Below are 14,459 nucleotides of genomic sequence, written 5' to 3' on the forward strand. Positions count from 1 at the left end.
CACGTAGAGTACGCAATAATACAATCATGAAATATATACCGAAATATATATTATTTTATGTTTTCTTTCTACGTTTTTATTTATTTTTATACATTTATTATATATCAAAGTTTATTATTATAAGTAAAAAAGGTAAACCAATTTATTCATTTCACAGTAAAATATATCTTTGATTTATTCCGATCTTATATACATATCCAGAGGGTTTCATAAATTTTGGAATTTCCAGTTATGGAATTTCCCTTGTAAGTTATTACAATGTAATCTTCATAAAGAAGGGTAAAAGTGTAGTTGAAAATCGAAGGAAAAATAATGTTTAATTCATAAAGAGACGAAGCGAGTTTTTTTCCAGCACGGGTCACCGGTCGAACAATTAAAAATGTTCAAATACTCGAGTGTTGGATATTTCATTGTTCTTTCTTTCTTATAAAAAACGCGGACTCACTTGCATGGTCTCTCTCTCTCTCTTTCTTTCTCCTTCTCTTTCTCTTTCTTTCTTTCTTTCTCTCACTCTCTCATCTTTTCTATCGATCGACGCAATTATTTCGACTCTCGACGGACGAGAGAATTAACAAGCGGACGAATAACGAGGCGACGACGTGACGGCGCACCACGCTGGTCAGCTTTTTCTACTTTTCAAAGAGCTTTCTCCTTTCTTTCCTTTTTTCCTTTCTTTCTTATCTCTTTCTTTCTTTTTTTTTTCCTTTTTTTATTATTATTTATTTTCTCTTTCTTTCTTTCCTTTCTCTTTTTCTCTCTTTCTCTCTTGATTTCGCGTACGTCGGCACGAAGTCGATAGACGTCGTCATTTCTTGTGAAATCTTACAATTCGAGATTTTCTCGTAAAAAGTAGAAGGGGAAAGAAAGGTGAAAGCAGAAAATATAAGCCGAGGTCGTCGTAGTAATTACTTTCCCTTCCTTAAGTCGTTCCGTCCGATTCGAGCACGTAAGCCGTGTTGGTTTGAGAAGTGAATCTTAGAAATAAGATCTCACTTAACCCTTTTCCAACTTGGATACTGTTCTACGAGGGTCAAAGTTTGACATATCTTTTCTCAACATCTTTATAAACGTCAACATTGAAATATCTATATATATATATAGAATATATATATATATATATATATATATATATATATATATATAAAACATATTTTAAATAATGTCGTTTCAGATTGTTCGACAATGAATTATTAACAACATTATATATCTATCAAGTTGAACTATTAACTTCATATATAAAAATAAAAGATATAAAAAAGTTAACAAATACAGAAATAAATTGACTCGTAATATAGACTTGCGAAGAAAACAGTTCTTTAAGTAATTTATTGAGAGAAAATAAGTCGTTTTACTTTGAAATTGTTTCTTTGATCATATTACATGCATGATCGAGATCGATGTTGATTATTTTGTTAAATTCCTGTAAGATTCAAAGGCATGGAAACAACGGTCGTTGAAAGAGGGTCGAGAGACTCTTAGGTTGAATATACGGAAGCGCATTGCGGAAGGGCCACAGGAGGAAAATTGATTACGTATATCGTACGGTGCGGTTTGTCCTTGTGGTTGGTAAGGTACGCTTTACTGTAGTTACGTCTTTATCTTCCTGTTTCTCGTTGGAATCTGTCGGAAATTAAAAGACACAAAGAGGGAGAGAGGTAAAGAGAGAGAGAGAGAGAGAGACAGAGAGAGAGAGAGAGAGAGAGAGAGAGAGAGAGAGAGGGAGAGAGAGAGAGTGAGAAACAATAAGAAAACAACAATAAGATAGTTTTTCATATTATATTTTTCGAAATGTAAATAGATTTTTCCGAAGATCAAAATTTGTTTCTATCGTTTCGATATCACGGTTAATCATAATTATTAGCGTGTTTTCACGCAAAAAGAAGTAAACAAGAAAATAAAGACGATTAAATTCATTTTACTTGCTCACTCACGATTTATGACATCAAAATATTTGATAAGATATAGGTATTATATTTAATGAATCCATTGGAGTAATATTTCTTGAAAAATCCTTGTGAAGTTAAGCTCCAACCTTTCTCATAGTTTTCTACGTTAATCCTAGTCTTATCTCATCTTACTTAGCTCACGTTTCTTGCTTTTTCTTTTTCAGGAGTGGAACGATCACAAGCTGAAGTGGAATCCGGACGATTATGGCGGTGTCGAGACCCTTCATGTACCATCGGAACACATATGGCTGCCTGACATTGTACTTTACAATAAGTGAGTAAATTTTTCATCTCATTTGTTTCATTTTTTATCGCACAAAAAGACGTTATGTCATTTACAATAAAAAAAGAAAAATATGATGTTATCCTAAGGAACATCGAATTATTCAACTTATTTCTTTCGATAGCTTTATCATGACAGGCCAGGGTCGTTATTTTCTGTAAAAGTACCTGTTGACGATAGCGTAGTAAGAGCCAGAAGTACTAGCTAGGTATATAAATTTCGTGCAAAAATTGCTGACCCACATAAACCGTACGGAGAGAGAACAGTTCAGGCGGCTGCCCTGGTGATTTTGTTTTGGCTACGAGGCAAGTTGCACCTCTCGTCGCGACGAGTCGAGTGGTGCTGGACATTTAAACTACTGACCTACATAATTTGTTGGAAAGAGAGAGGGAGAGAGAGAGAGAGAGAGAGAGAGAAGAAAGCCTTCCATATTGTACCGAGTCTATGGTCCCTCGACGGAAAAATAAAATTGCTTTCTCGCGAAAGACTAGGAAATGTCTTCTTACTTCTCGTCCTTAGATTCTCCATTTTCTTCTTTTCTTCTTTTTTTTTCTTTTTATTCGAATCTACCGAGCCTCTAAAAGTCTTAAAGGCGATTCTTCCGTATAAATGTAGCACCAGAGAAAAAGGAATTACTCGAGTGTACACGGGATATCATTTATAATATATCATATTCAGGTCAGAGATATTACTTTTCATAAGGGAAATATATATGTGTGTAGGTATGTATGTGTGCGTGTATATGTATATATATCTACGAGTTAGGCACGATTTAAGATCGAACTTTACGTCAAATTTTTCTTTTTTGCTTTGCTTTTTGAATTACGAAAAGAAGTGTCATCGTTCGTTATTGCAGAGACAGAGAAGGAGATAGAGAGAGAGAGAGAGAGAGAGAGAGAGAGAGAGAGAGAGAGAGAGAATCCCAGCGACGACGATTCTTTCTTAGACTTTAAGCGAAGGATATTCAAGAGAGAGAGAGAGAGAGAGAGAGAGAGAGAGAGAGAGAGAGAGAGAGAGAGAGAGAGAGAGAGAGAGAAAGAGAGAAAGAGAGAGAGAAAGAGAGAGAGAGAGAGAGAGAGAGGTCTATGTGCCTCGTAAAGTTCCAGGAAATATTCCTCGGAGGAACGGTTACACTCGAGCGCATTTCTTACGGCCATTTTGAAAATCCACGGCACGGAAAAGAGAGAGGCTCGCTTCTTGCACACGTATCTATCTCACATATCCACCTTCCTCACGAAATAGGATGCATTTTGCTTGCATGGACGATGCTTTCCTGTGTGAGAGAGAAGTAGATAGATAGATGTATAAATAGATAGATGGATAGATAGATAGAGAGAAGGTTAAGTCGAGACCACTTTGGAGTGGCTCTTGCTCGTTTGGCAACCATGGTTTTTACTTTAGTCTATCTTTTTTCTCCTACTTTTCACGATTCATGATTCCTTATTTTTACTACTCTCTCTCTTTTTCTCTCTTTCTGTCCTTGGCTGTAGCCATGCATTTACGAGCGAGAAGACTTTGCAAAGTAGTTTCTTGGAATCAAGAATCACAGGATCAAAGAGCATCTGATTTGAATCTTTCGTTTCTTCAATATTACCCAACGGAATTTGAAAAGGTAAAGAAAAAAAAAGGTAGTTATTTGTACATTACTTGATCCTTTAGGTATCTCTCTGATTATATAATATTTTTTAAAACACTATATGAAGTGGTAACTTTTTTTATCACTGTGTGTTTTCGCTCGAAAGAGTTTTTAATTTCGATATATCTTTTGATAGGCGATGAACGTAGACGTTTAATGAACTACGAATATATTAATAAATGGTGAATATTCATAGTTATGTCCGTGTGATCACACATTTTTTCGTGGATACATACATGTGTGTGTGTGTGTGTGTGTCTATATATATATATATATATATATATATATATATATATATATATAGTAATATTCTATGAATGTATAATTGATGGTTGCATATCGATGTTACGATAGGAATGCGGAGATATATTTATAAATATTCATGCTTAAACCTTACCATAGTGCAAGTGCTATCATTCTATATTGCATTTCAGAATGCATTCTATCGTATGCTCGCGCTTTCATTTCGCAAATAATTGATCACCACAGTGATAGTGAGAATCGCGTGATCGTCTCGTAAGGGATTTTGTCGTTTATAGGTCGTATATTTTACACTATATTTTTTAATCGTGGAAACGTGAGATTAATTTCTAAATAATTTTAAAACGATCTTTTTGTGTATCCAGAATTCAGAAACACTTAAATTTGTTGACATATCTTCTCTCTCTCTCTCTCTCTCTCTCTCTCTCTCTCTCTGTCTCTTTCTTTTTCTGTCTGTCTTGAAATAATATTTTTATTTAAAAATAACTTCTAACATTTCATTAAACTTTTACTTAAATAATATTTCTGATCATGACATGAGATATTTAAATTACAAAAGGAAAAAAAAAGAAATCAAAGATTTTCATCTTTAACTGTGTTTTAAATGTATTTTCAGAAAAATCTTTACTCTCACAGATTTCTTCGCATTACACAAGTTTCCTTTAATTTCGATCGGTCGGTAATTGAAAGAAAATATTTCACTGTCCACGTTGTTCGAGTAGAAATCGTTCTTTCTCTTTTTTTTCCCCTAAGCCTTTCTGAGAAACGTCGACTTTGAATCATCTCTAGAAAATCGTTTTTCACGTGTGAAATTAAAAGCGAGGAAGTATACGTAATCATATATAAAATGTACATATTATATACATATATATATATATATATATATATATATATATATATATATAGAGAGAGAGAGAGAGAGAGAGAGAGAGAGAGAGAGTAAGCGTATGTATGTATGTCTATGTGTGTATATATGCATAGATATTCACGCAAAGACATGACTAATGCGCCGTCGAGGAATCCTTTCGAAATTTACATGTAAGTAGACATTGGTCGTCGTAGCGTGGCTAATATCATGGCAAACATGAAAAGTGCTTCGGAAATATTCGTTGACGTTTGCGAACGTCTGGCGAAAATGGCGCGCTCTCTCTCTCTCTCTTTCTTTTAGTCTCTTTCGTAATTCTTTGGGTAAATACCCTTGTCTGAGTTTTGAGTTGTAGTTTTAAAGCAATTCAAGAGAGACACGGGGGAAAGAAAGAAAAGGAAAGAGAGAAAGAAAGAGAGAGAGAGAGAGAGAAGAGATTGAACGGTGGTTAGGGGAGGGAGGGTTACAAGCCCGTACGTTTCATTAAATGTTTCGTTTGCACTCGTTGATTCACGCTCGGAAAATTTGCCGTTGACATCGTCGTTCTTCTTGTTCTTTTTTCTACCCTCCCTTTTTCCCTTCTCCTCCTCCATTTCAACCTCTTCCTTCCCACTTTTTCTCTCTTCTCACCCCCGTTTAATATCCAAACAGCAACGTGTACTGTTGCCGTCTACTTCGAGAAAAGAATTTTTCGTAACTATCGGAGAGGAAGTGGAAGACGTTTTAAACGATACGACTGAAGATCGTATTTGTCGTTTTTGTTTTTCTTTTGTTTCTTTTTTTTTTAAGATTCCGAGAAACACGGATAGTCTGTTGTGGAAAAAGAACGACGAGTAGTTGTTTCTTATCGATCGTCTTAATCGAGGAGTTGAGATCGAAAGAATTTGGATGATACTTTTATTCGATATTTCTGTTGTTACGTAGGGGAGACTTTTCTTTGTAATCAAGATATCACTCAAGATATTTTTCACTTTAGACATTTATCATACATATATTATATATTATTAAAATATATCAGCTTAAATTTTTTTTATTTGATAAACATTTTCATACGTGTTAAGTTGATATTAGAAGTTGACGTTTAAAAATTTTGTTATTATAACAACGTTTAATTTTCTTTTTCAAGAATGAATTTATTTGTTGAGTCTTTTTAAACATATGAGTATAGAAATATCGTAATAAAATGTAATATGATTGAGAAAAGAATTGCTTTTTGTTACTATTCGTATTTTAGTAATGATCCAAAGTAAAATATTTAACATTAATAATAATAATGATGATGACAATAATAATAATAATTATTATTATATAACGTATTCGTGTTAACGTTAACATATTATAAATGATGACAGAAATGTTTGCTGCGTAAGAAACATACCATATGAATATTAATATCAGACAATATAAATTGATAATGCAATTAATGCGATCGTATGATTTAAAACGTGATACACGTTATAAGAATATTGATTATAATTTTTACAATAATTACAATACGTACTACATGAAATGAATTCTAAGCTATTTTTTTATGAAGTCATAAAAATGATTAAACAATAAAACGTAATTTGTAAATGTTCTATCGTTATATTTAATTTTATGTTTGCTATCAAATATCGTTTATATTTAACTTATAAAAAAAAAAGTAAGAAAAAAAGAAAATTTGATGAGAGACGATTGAAATGGTCGATAGATATGCATTTGGAAACTATTTCCTGATTTTATTATTCATATGTATAGACGCATACATTATATACGTTTATATATGTATATACATATGTTTCTCTCTCTCTCTCTCTCTCTCTCTCTCTTTCTCTCTCTCTCCTAACTCTCATTGTATCGACCGTAAAGTGTAATATTCGTCGAAATGATGCCGTGCATTCCTTTATGGCGCATAAATTACCAACCCTCCTAATTTTGCATGCACCTAAAATTAATCGAACCGAATCTGCATACCGTGTTTCTCTTCGGTCTCTCGCCTACGCTACTTTCATTTCAGTAAAGTCGTCTTGCTCGTTTGCCACATACACATTTGCACAAACAAATGCATCTATATTCTCTCTCTTTCTCTCTCTTTTTCTTTCTCTTTCTTTTTCTCTTTTTCTCTATCTCTCTCCCCTTTTCTCTTTCTCTTTCTCTCTCGCTATCTTTTAGCGAAAATTATAGATGCTTCGAAGCGTATTGTTTCTTCCGTAATTAGCGCCATAATAATATCCAGTATGCTTTTAACCGTGAGTCGACAAAAGCTTACTATTTCCAAGTATCGAGAATGCAATTATATCATGCTGGTGTAGGAATAAACGTTAGTGTCGAATGAAGGAACTACACGATGCTGTGAAAACGTGCGCGCGCCAATGGTCACGTGCACGCCCGTCCGCAAGTCGTCTATCTACCTCTTTGATGTATGTATATTGTGCCACGTATAACACGCTGGCTAAAGCGAGTAATTTAAACTTCGCGGCTATTCGTGCATGACAAGAAGAAAGAGAAAGAGAAAGAGAGAGATGAACGATAACGAATTTTATGAAGAGTAGAGTAACTTTAATCTAAATCCTTCGTGATAAATAATAAGCTAAACTTTCCTAAATTAACATACGTGATTGGAAATCACTCTTCCCTTTTAATTATATATATATATATATATATATATATGTATGTATGTATGTATGTATGTATGTATGTATGTATGTATGTATGTATGTATGTATGTATATATTTATATATAGAGATAGAAATTGCCGACTAAAAACTTCCTTTCTCCTTTTTTTCTAATATTTCTCATTCCATTTGCATTCGATCTAATATTTCTCATTCGACGTTACATTTTTTATTTCATCTTCTTTTTTACATCGCTTATCATTTCTGCATCGAAGCATTATGTAAAATTCAACGTCAAATCGATAGTTTCGAAATGTTCTCTCTCTCTTTCTCTCTTTCTCTCTCTCTCTCTCTCTTTCTGATCTTATTTTTGTTATTTGTTCTTTTTATCTTTATCCTTTCCTTTTTCTTTCGATATATCGAAAGGAAGACATCTTATTCTCATCTAATCTTTTTTCCTTTTCATTCTCTTTCTTTTTCTTTTCTCTCTTTTTTTTTCTTTTCTTTTTTCTCTCTCTTTTTCTCTTTTTATTTTCTTTTCAAGCCGCAAAGTGCACTTCGCCAAGGAAGACCGGTGTTTCTTCGTCATTGCGCGTGGAGAAGTAATCGAGTGTCGACTAGCGCTTACTGGAAGGTAAGCAAGCAGGCAGACAGACAGGCAAGCGGGCAAGCAGTTGTGCAGGGGCTTTCATGTGTGTGGCCCTACATGTATTCTATTCGAAATATGGCGTCGGGAAAATTGCGTTCCTCTTGAAGAAAAGAGAGAGAAAGATAGATAGATAAAAAGAAAGAGAAAGAGAAAAGGAGAGAGAGAAAGAGAGAGAAAGAGAAGTACGGGGAAAAGTGAGAAAAGAGAAAGAAAAAGAAAAAGAAGAAACGAGAGTTCGTTTCTTGAGCGGATTCTGTTTCTTCTCTTTCTTCTCATTTATATCTTTTTTCTCCTTTTCTTTATCTGCCTACGCTGGAATTTGCACGTTTTTCAAGAATATATATATATATATATATATATATATATATATATATGCATATCATGTATGTACGTTTATGCGTACAATATGTATGTACATATGTATGTATGTGTGTATATATATGATCGGGAGCGTTTCAGAAGCAACGATATACATCCTTTCTTTAGCATGGTATGGCATAAAAGACGTGAACATCGAATATAGAGTTGCTTGTACGAGTGTCAAAAGATTTTCTATTTGTACGAATAAAAAAAAATTCTACCAGGAATAAGGAAGGATGTTGTCGTGAAACAGTAATGAAAAAATAACTTTTTCTTATTTATTTTCATGATGAAAAATAATCAGATGATTTTGGATACATTCATTTATTGTTATTTATAATCAATGAATTAATTGTATAAGTAAATATATTTATATTATTGATATTATTAAATATATTTATATATTTATATTATTAAAATAAAAGAAAAGAAAAAATACAAAGCCACGAGAAAAAAGAGAAAGAAATCAGTAAATTCTGCATAAAATTAAAAAAAAATTTAGTTGGAGAAAGAGAGAAAGAAAATAATAACTTTCTGTCTGGCAAAACATTAAAACAATTTCTCTTTCTCTCTCTCTCTCTCTCTCTCTCTCGATTCTTTAATCATCGTCGTTTTATTTAAAAATATAGCTAATAACGAGCAATTAAGAGGCCAATTAAACTACAATCTGACTGTTTCCCATACTCTCTTTCTCTTTCTCTCTCCCTCTCTCGTCGTTTGTAGCAGTACAGAAACTACTGAGGCTGAGCGAATTTGTAGGGTGGGAAAGTAGGGGTGGTTAGGGATAGAGGAGGAGAAAAAGGAGAAGGAGGAGGAAGAGGAAAGAGGAGGAAGAATGAGGGAAGCGTAAGGGTAGGTGGAACGTAAGCCGCAAAATGCGAAGTTAAAATATGCAGAGAACGTACGTGTGCGGGAATCTCGTTACTCCATTATCACCGGATTACTGCAGCTGCACCTCGCGTAAGAGCGGTAGAGATAGAGATAAAGATAGGATAGAGAAAGGGAGTATGAGAGAGAAAGAGAGAGAGAGAGGGAGAGAGAGAGAGACAGAAAGAAAGAGTGAGAGAGAGAGAGAGAGTGAGAGAGAGAGAAAGAACATGCGAGCGACATAATCCAGTCAGCGCGTTGTACCAACGACTGGTCCAACGTTACTCGGAGGATGAGAAGCGGCTGGTAACAAAGTAATGTCCCTCTCAAAGTAACCGAATACCGTTGGTACTTCCTCCCCACTTTCCCTCCCCTCCCATCGTCCACCTCTTCACGTCTCTCGACAATTTTGTAACACCTACACTCGAATGCGACGTTCAAAACCGCTCTAGTCGCTGCTTCGTGACTGTCTACATAGAAAGTATGCGTGTGCGTATATATGTATATATGTGCGGACTTGTAGAAGACCTTTTATCCATTCGAACTGTTTAATGGATAGATAATGGACAGCTGGGATTACGATTTGTTACGTAGTCACGTAATTTCATGCTTCGTCTATACTACTAACTCGAGTATTACAGGAGGAATTATATGAAAAATGAAAATTAAAAAGGGAAATTTATGGTAATAGGCTGGGTAATAAGTGAAATTTTCATTATTTCATTATTTTATATCTAAATAAAAGACCGCAGTATTTTTTACTATATATATATATATATATATATATATATATATAAAAGATTTCTTTATATATATATATATATATATATATATATATATATATATATATAAAGAAACAACAAAAATATTGACTCGATTAATAATTTAATTAATAAATTTTGTAGTATATACTTTTTATCTAAATAAATAATATCGTTTATATATATATATGTATATATAATTTATTATTTATCTAGATAAAAAATATATGTACTACAAAATTTATTAGACTATTAATCGAGTCAATATATTTGTTATTTCCTCTTAATTAACATCATTGTCGAAAATTTCAGATAATCATTCAACTTTTCAATTAGCTAGTCCATAAATCATTTGCGTTCGTTATCTACGAATATTTATATTCGCACGTTTTCTTCTTTTTCCTTTTCATTACTGGATCGTTTCATACGTTTAATATATGAATATTTAGCAAGTAATCTTCATACGTTCGACGAACATATTTGGCATTGCAGTTACATCGTGCGCGGGACTCTTTACATCCCCACCTTCTCTCTCTCTCCCTCTTTTGCTCTTGCTCTTGCTCTCTCGACTACTCGACAGCACCCAGGCGCATTATAATGGGCCGACTAGGTGCTGGCTGACCTAAAATATGCCAAGTACATGTGCCCTGTTAGAGCCAACCACCTACTACTAACACCCCTTCTATGTACCTATCTCTCTTTCTCTCTCTCTCTCTCTCACTCATTCACTCACTCTCTCTCTTTCGTTCTCTTTCTATCTTATTCTCCTTCTATCCTTTTCATTCTTTATGTGGCCTTCCAGAGCGACCTTCCCTTTCTCTTCTCTTTACGACTACCCTTAGAGACCGACCGAGATAGAGTGAACGCGCTATCGCACGTTTCCTCGCATAAACAGACGATATTTTCGTTGTCTCGCGTATGTCTGCGTTTGCAGGAGGGAAAAATACTGCATTTTTCGATCCTAAGGGATGTTCATTAAACATTCGAGTAAAGATGTTTTGTTTATTAATTAAAAAAGGAAGAAAATGTCATGATCGTACGAAATATATAATCATTTATTATTTCACTTTTTCCGATGTATTTGTTCAAAATAGATTAATTCAAGAAGTCAAATGTTAGTTATTTTAAAATTCTTCACATCGTTTTCGTAAAAAAGGGATAAAAAAAGAAAAGGAGATTGCTTTCTCTCGCAACTGAATGTACGGATATATCTATATGTCTGTCTGTGTGTGTATGTATGTGTATCTATAGTGCGAGTAATAAGGATATTCTCTAACGAGCCTCGCAACGCTTCTCTATTCTCTTCCACTCGTAGAGATATTTTCTTCAGGCTTGTACTTGGGAAAATGAGAGTACTGCTTCGCGTAGAAAAAGAGTGTGAGAGACAGAGAACCAGAGAGAGAAAAAGAGAGAGAGAGAGAGAGAGAGAGAGGGAGCGAAGTCGAAAGTGAAAGAGTAGAAGGGAGGATCTCAAGGCAACATCATGGATCGTTCCTCGTTTCTCTCAAAATCCACAATAATCTTTTCTCACTGCGTGCTTCCGGAAAGGATGAGAGTCCTCGTCCAGACTATCGGCTATCGTTTCACACCCAGGTAGTTTGTCGCAACTCTCAATGTGACACCCGTTATATTCTCGACCTCGATGGCCACCGTAGGTATCGTTGCAAGCGCATTCTCGAGAAAGGTTACGGTTTTATGGACAATATTTCTTACACGCCCATGTACATTTTCATTGTTTCTTATCCTACTCATACTTTACCGCTATCTTTATTTTCTCTTTTTTTTCTCTTTTTTTTTTCTTTTCCGTCGTCGGTGTCGTTCAAAGGGTATAAACAGTTCATCCATCTAATAGATCTCTCGATACTTATACTGTAATGATCGTAGTGCTGTCACGATACGAGAAGGAGAGAAAGAAAAGAAAAAAAAAAATATATATATATATAATTTGGTAAGTCGAAAGAAGATAAAGGAGAAATACTCGCAATTCGTGGGTTGGCTCACGAGACGCGTTAATGTTTATTGTGAATTATAATGGCTCTTTTAAGGATTTCTTTCTGGCCGGTGTTACGAGGCAGTAATGGGTACGACCTACGTGATTCATGTTTACGTTGCTTTTTGAGAGGGTAGACGTTCGAAGGGAGATTGTAAAAATGTCTTATCTGACGTAACCAACCCCTTGTTGGAAAGACGCTCTCTCTCTCTCTCTCTCTCTCTCTCTCTCTCTCCCTTTCTCTCTCCTCTTTCTTTCTCTCTTTTTTCTTTTTTCTTTTTTCTTTCGTTTTTCTCGTCGATCATATCGTACGATAAACTCTACCTCGTTCTCCTCTACCTCGTTCTTTATTGTCGCTTCGAACGTTTATCCTCGCGTTTGTCGCGCTATTTCATCGTTTTTCATTTTTCAGTTAGGGTCGACCTTCATAAGATCGATGATCTTCGATTAGGTTAAAAGAGTATCGTTTACGTAACGTTTCTTATTTTCTTTCTTCTTTTCTAACAATGTTTTTCTCTCTGTTTTCTCTACTTTTATCTAAGTGGCGTTATTTTTTCATTCTTTTTTTTTCAAACTTGTCCATGAACGTAATTACGAGAAACAACGGCGGACTCGAGCGTGAAACCGCCCTTACACGCGCGGTGCTGCTTGTACTCGGTTTTATCTACTTTAGATAGAGCTCTGTGCGACTTTGAAATTTACGCTCTATACAACTTTAATTAGATAGAAACGCTCGCTCGAGCTTACGTATACGCTATGCCCATGTTAAGAGAGAGAGAGAGAGAGAGAGAGAGAGAGAGAGAGAGAGAGAGAGAGAGAGAGAGAGAGAGAGAGGGGGGGAGGTGGAGCAGGTAACAAAAACGAGCTGCAAAATTCGCGAATTCTCGTTCTACCGCAAAACTTGCATCGATCCGTTTTCTCTCTCTCTCTCTCTCTCTCTCTCTCTCTCTGTCTCTCTTTCTCTCTTTCATTTTCTCTCCTTCTCTTTCTCTTTCTCTTTCTGTTTCTTTCTCTCTTTCATTTTCTCTCTTTCTCTTTCTCTTTCTCTTTCTGTTTCTTTCTTTCTCTCTCTCTCTCTCTTTCTTTTTATCTCTCTCTTTCTCTTTCTTTTTCCTTTCTTCTTTCATTCTTTTTTTTTCTCTCTCTCTCTCTCTTTTTCTCCCTTTCTCTCTCCGTCTTATTCATTCTACAGTAGCAAAAGCGGAAAAATCGAGGAAATGATTCACGCTATGCGATACGAATACCAACATCCAGTCCGTTTTTATTTATACCTTTCCTTTCCCTTCCGCGCCAGTAATCACGCTAAGAATAGTTTTCACGATACTGCTAAGAGTTTCATCCCTTTTCTTCTCGAACAAAATTTTTCCGAGAAACCAAATTCTCAAGTTTTAAGAAAACGTGTCACGGAGGAACTGTCGAAAATAATTCCTCGATGGTGATTGATCTTTTTCGCTAATAATAGAAATTAGAAATATTTTTATCGGAATTTTATGTTTTTACGGTATGATATATCACTATGTCGTTTTTTATACCTTTATTGTTAACACATTAATATTTTATTCCTAACTATACTTAACAAATAGTAAATTATCTTTTTGTATCATATATTTTTATGAGTATTCTTGTCTTTTGTAAATCGAGAAATAGTATAATCAAAGGTAAACTATTTACGAAACAGATTTTAATCAGTTATCATCACTGTTTATTGCTTTTTACTCGTATAATAATTTCATTCTCTGTATTTTCATCATTCTATATTACAAAAAGATATTCTATATTACAGAAATTAATATCAAAATCGCTTGAAAACCCCTTCATTTAGTCCATAATTCTTTTATATCTTTTTCTTATAGGTATGATAATTTTATTTTTATATTTGTCAACTTCGCATTACGTAATTAGATATTTATCATTACTTAATATCCTTGATAAATCGTTTACAAAATATTTCTGTAATATTATCGATATGCTCTTTCATTATTTATATTTAAAGGATTTAAAAAAATTAATTTACGTAAATAATAGATCAAAAAACTTGTAAAAAAAATTATTAGAAAATTACGTTTTCAACAATAGCAAAAAAAGAATGAAAGGGAAAGTAACAAAATAACGTCTTGACATTTATCTCACTTAGTTTTAGCTTTTAGAATAAGAAAATAATCGATTACTAGAAATACGAATTTGACTTTATAGTAGTTGTATGCGCAAAATTCGAAACGCGATTAGGATTCATGCGGTACTTC

The 14,459-nt window shown here is 34.2% G+C and overlaps 1 protein-coding gene across 1 annotated transcript in view; it reads left to right on the forward strand.

Annotated features, from left to right (window-relative positions):
* The window catches only part of LOC127067951 (acetylcholine receptor subunit alpha-like 1), a 131,591-nt gene that overhangs the window by 90,409 nt on the left and 26,723 nt on the right, over positions 1 to 14,459 (forward strand). The window contains exon 4 of the mRNA XM_051003437.1: positions 2,111 to 2,220. Coding sequence (XP_050859394.1) covers positions 2,111 to 2,220 — 110 coding nt within the window. The remainder of the gene's footprint in view (positions 1 to 2,110; positions 2,221 to 14,459) is intronic.

Source organism: Vespula vulgaris, chromosome 12, assembly GCF_905475345.1.
Source record: "Vespula vulgaris chromosome 12, iyVesVulg1.1, whole genome shotgun sequence".
In the NCBI taxonomy this organism is placed as follows: domain Eukaryota; kingdom Metazoa; phylum Arthropoda; class Insecta; order Hymenoptera; family Vespidae; genus Vespula; species Vespula vulgaris.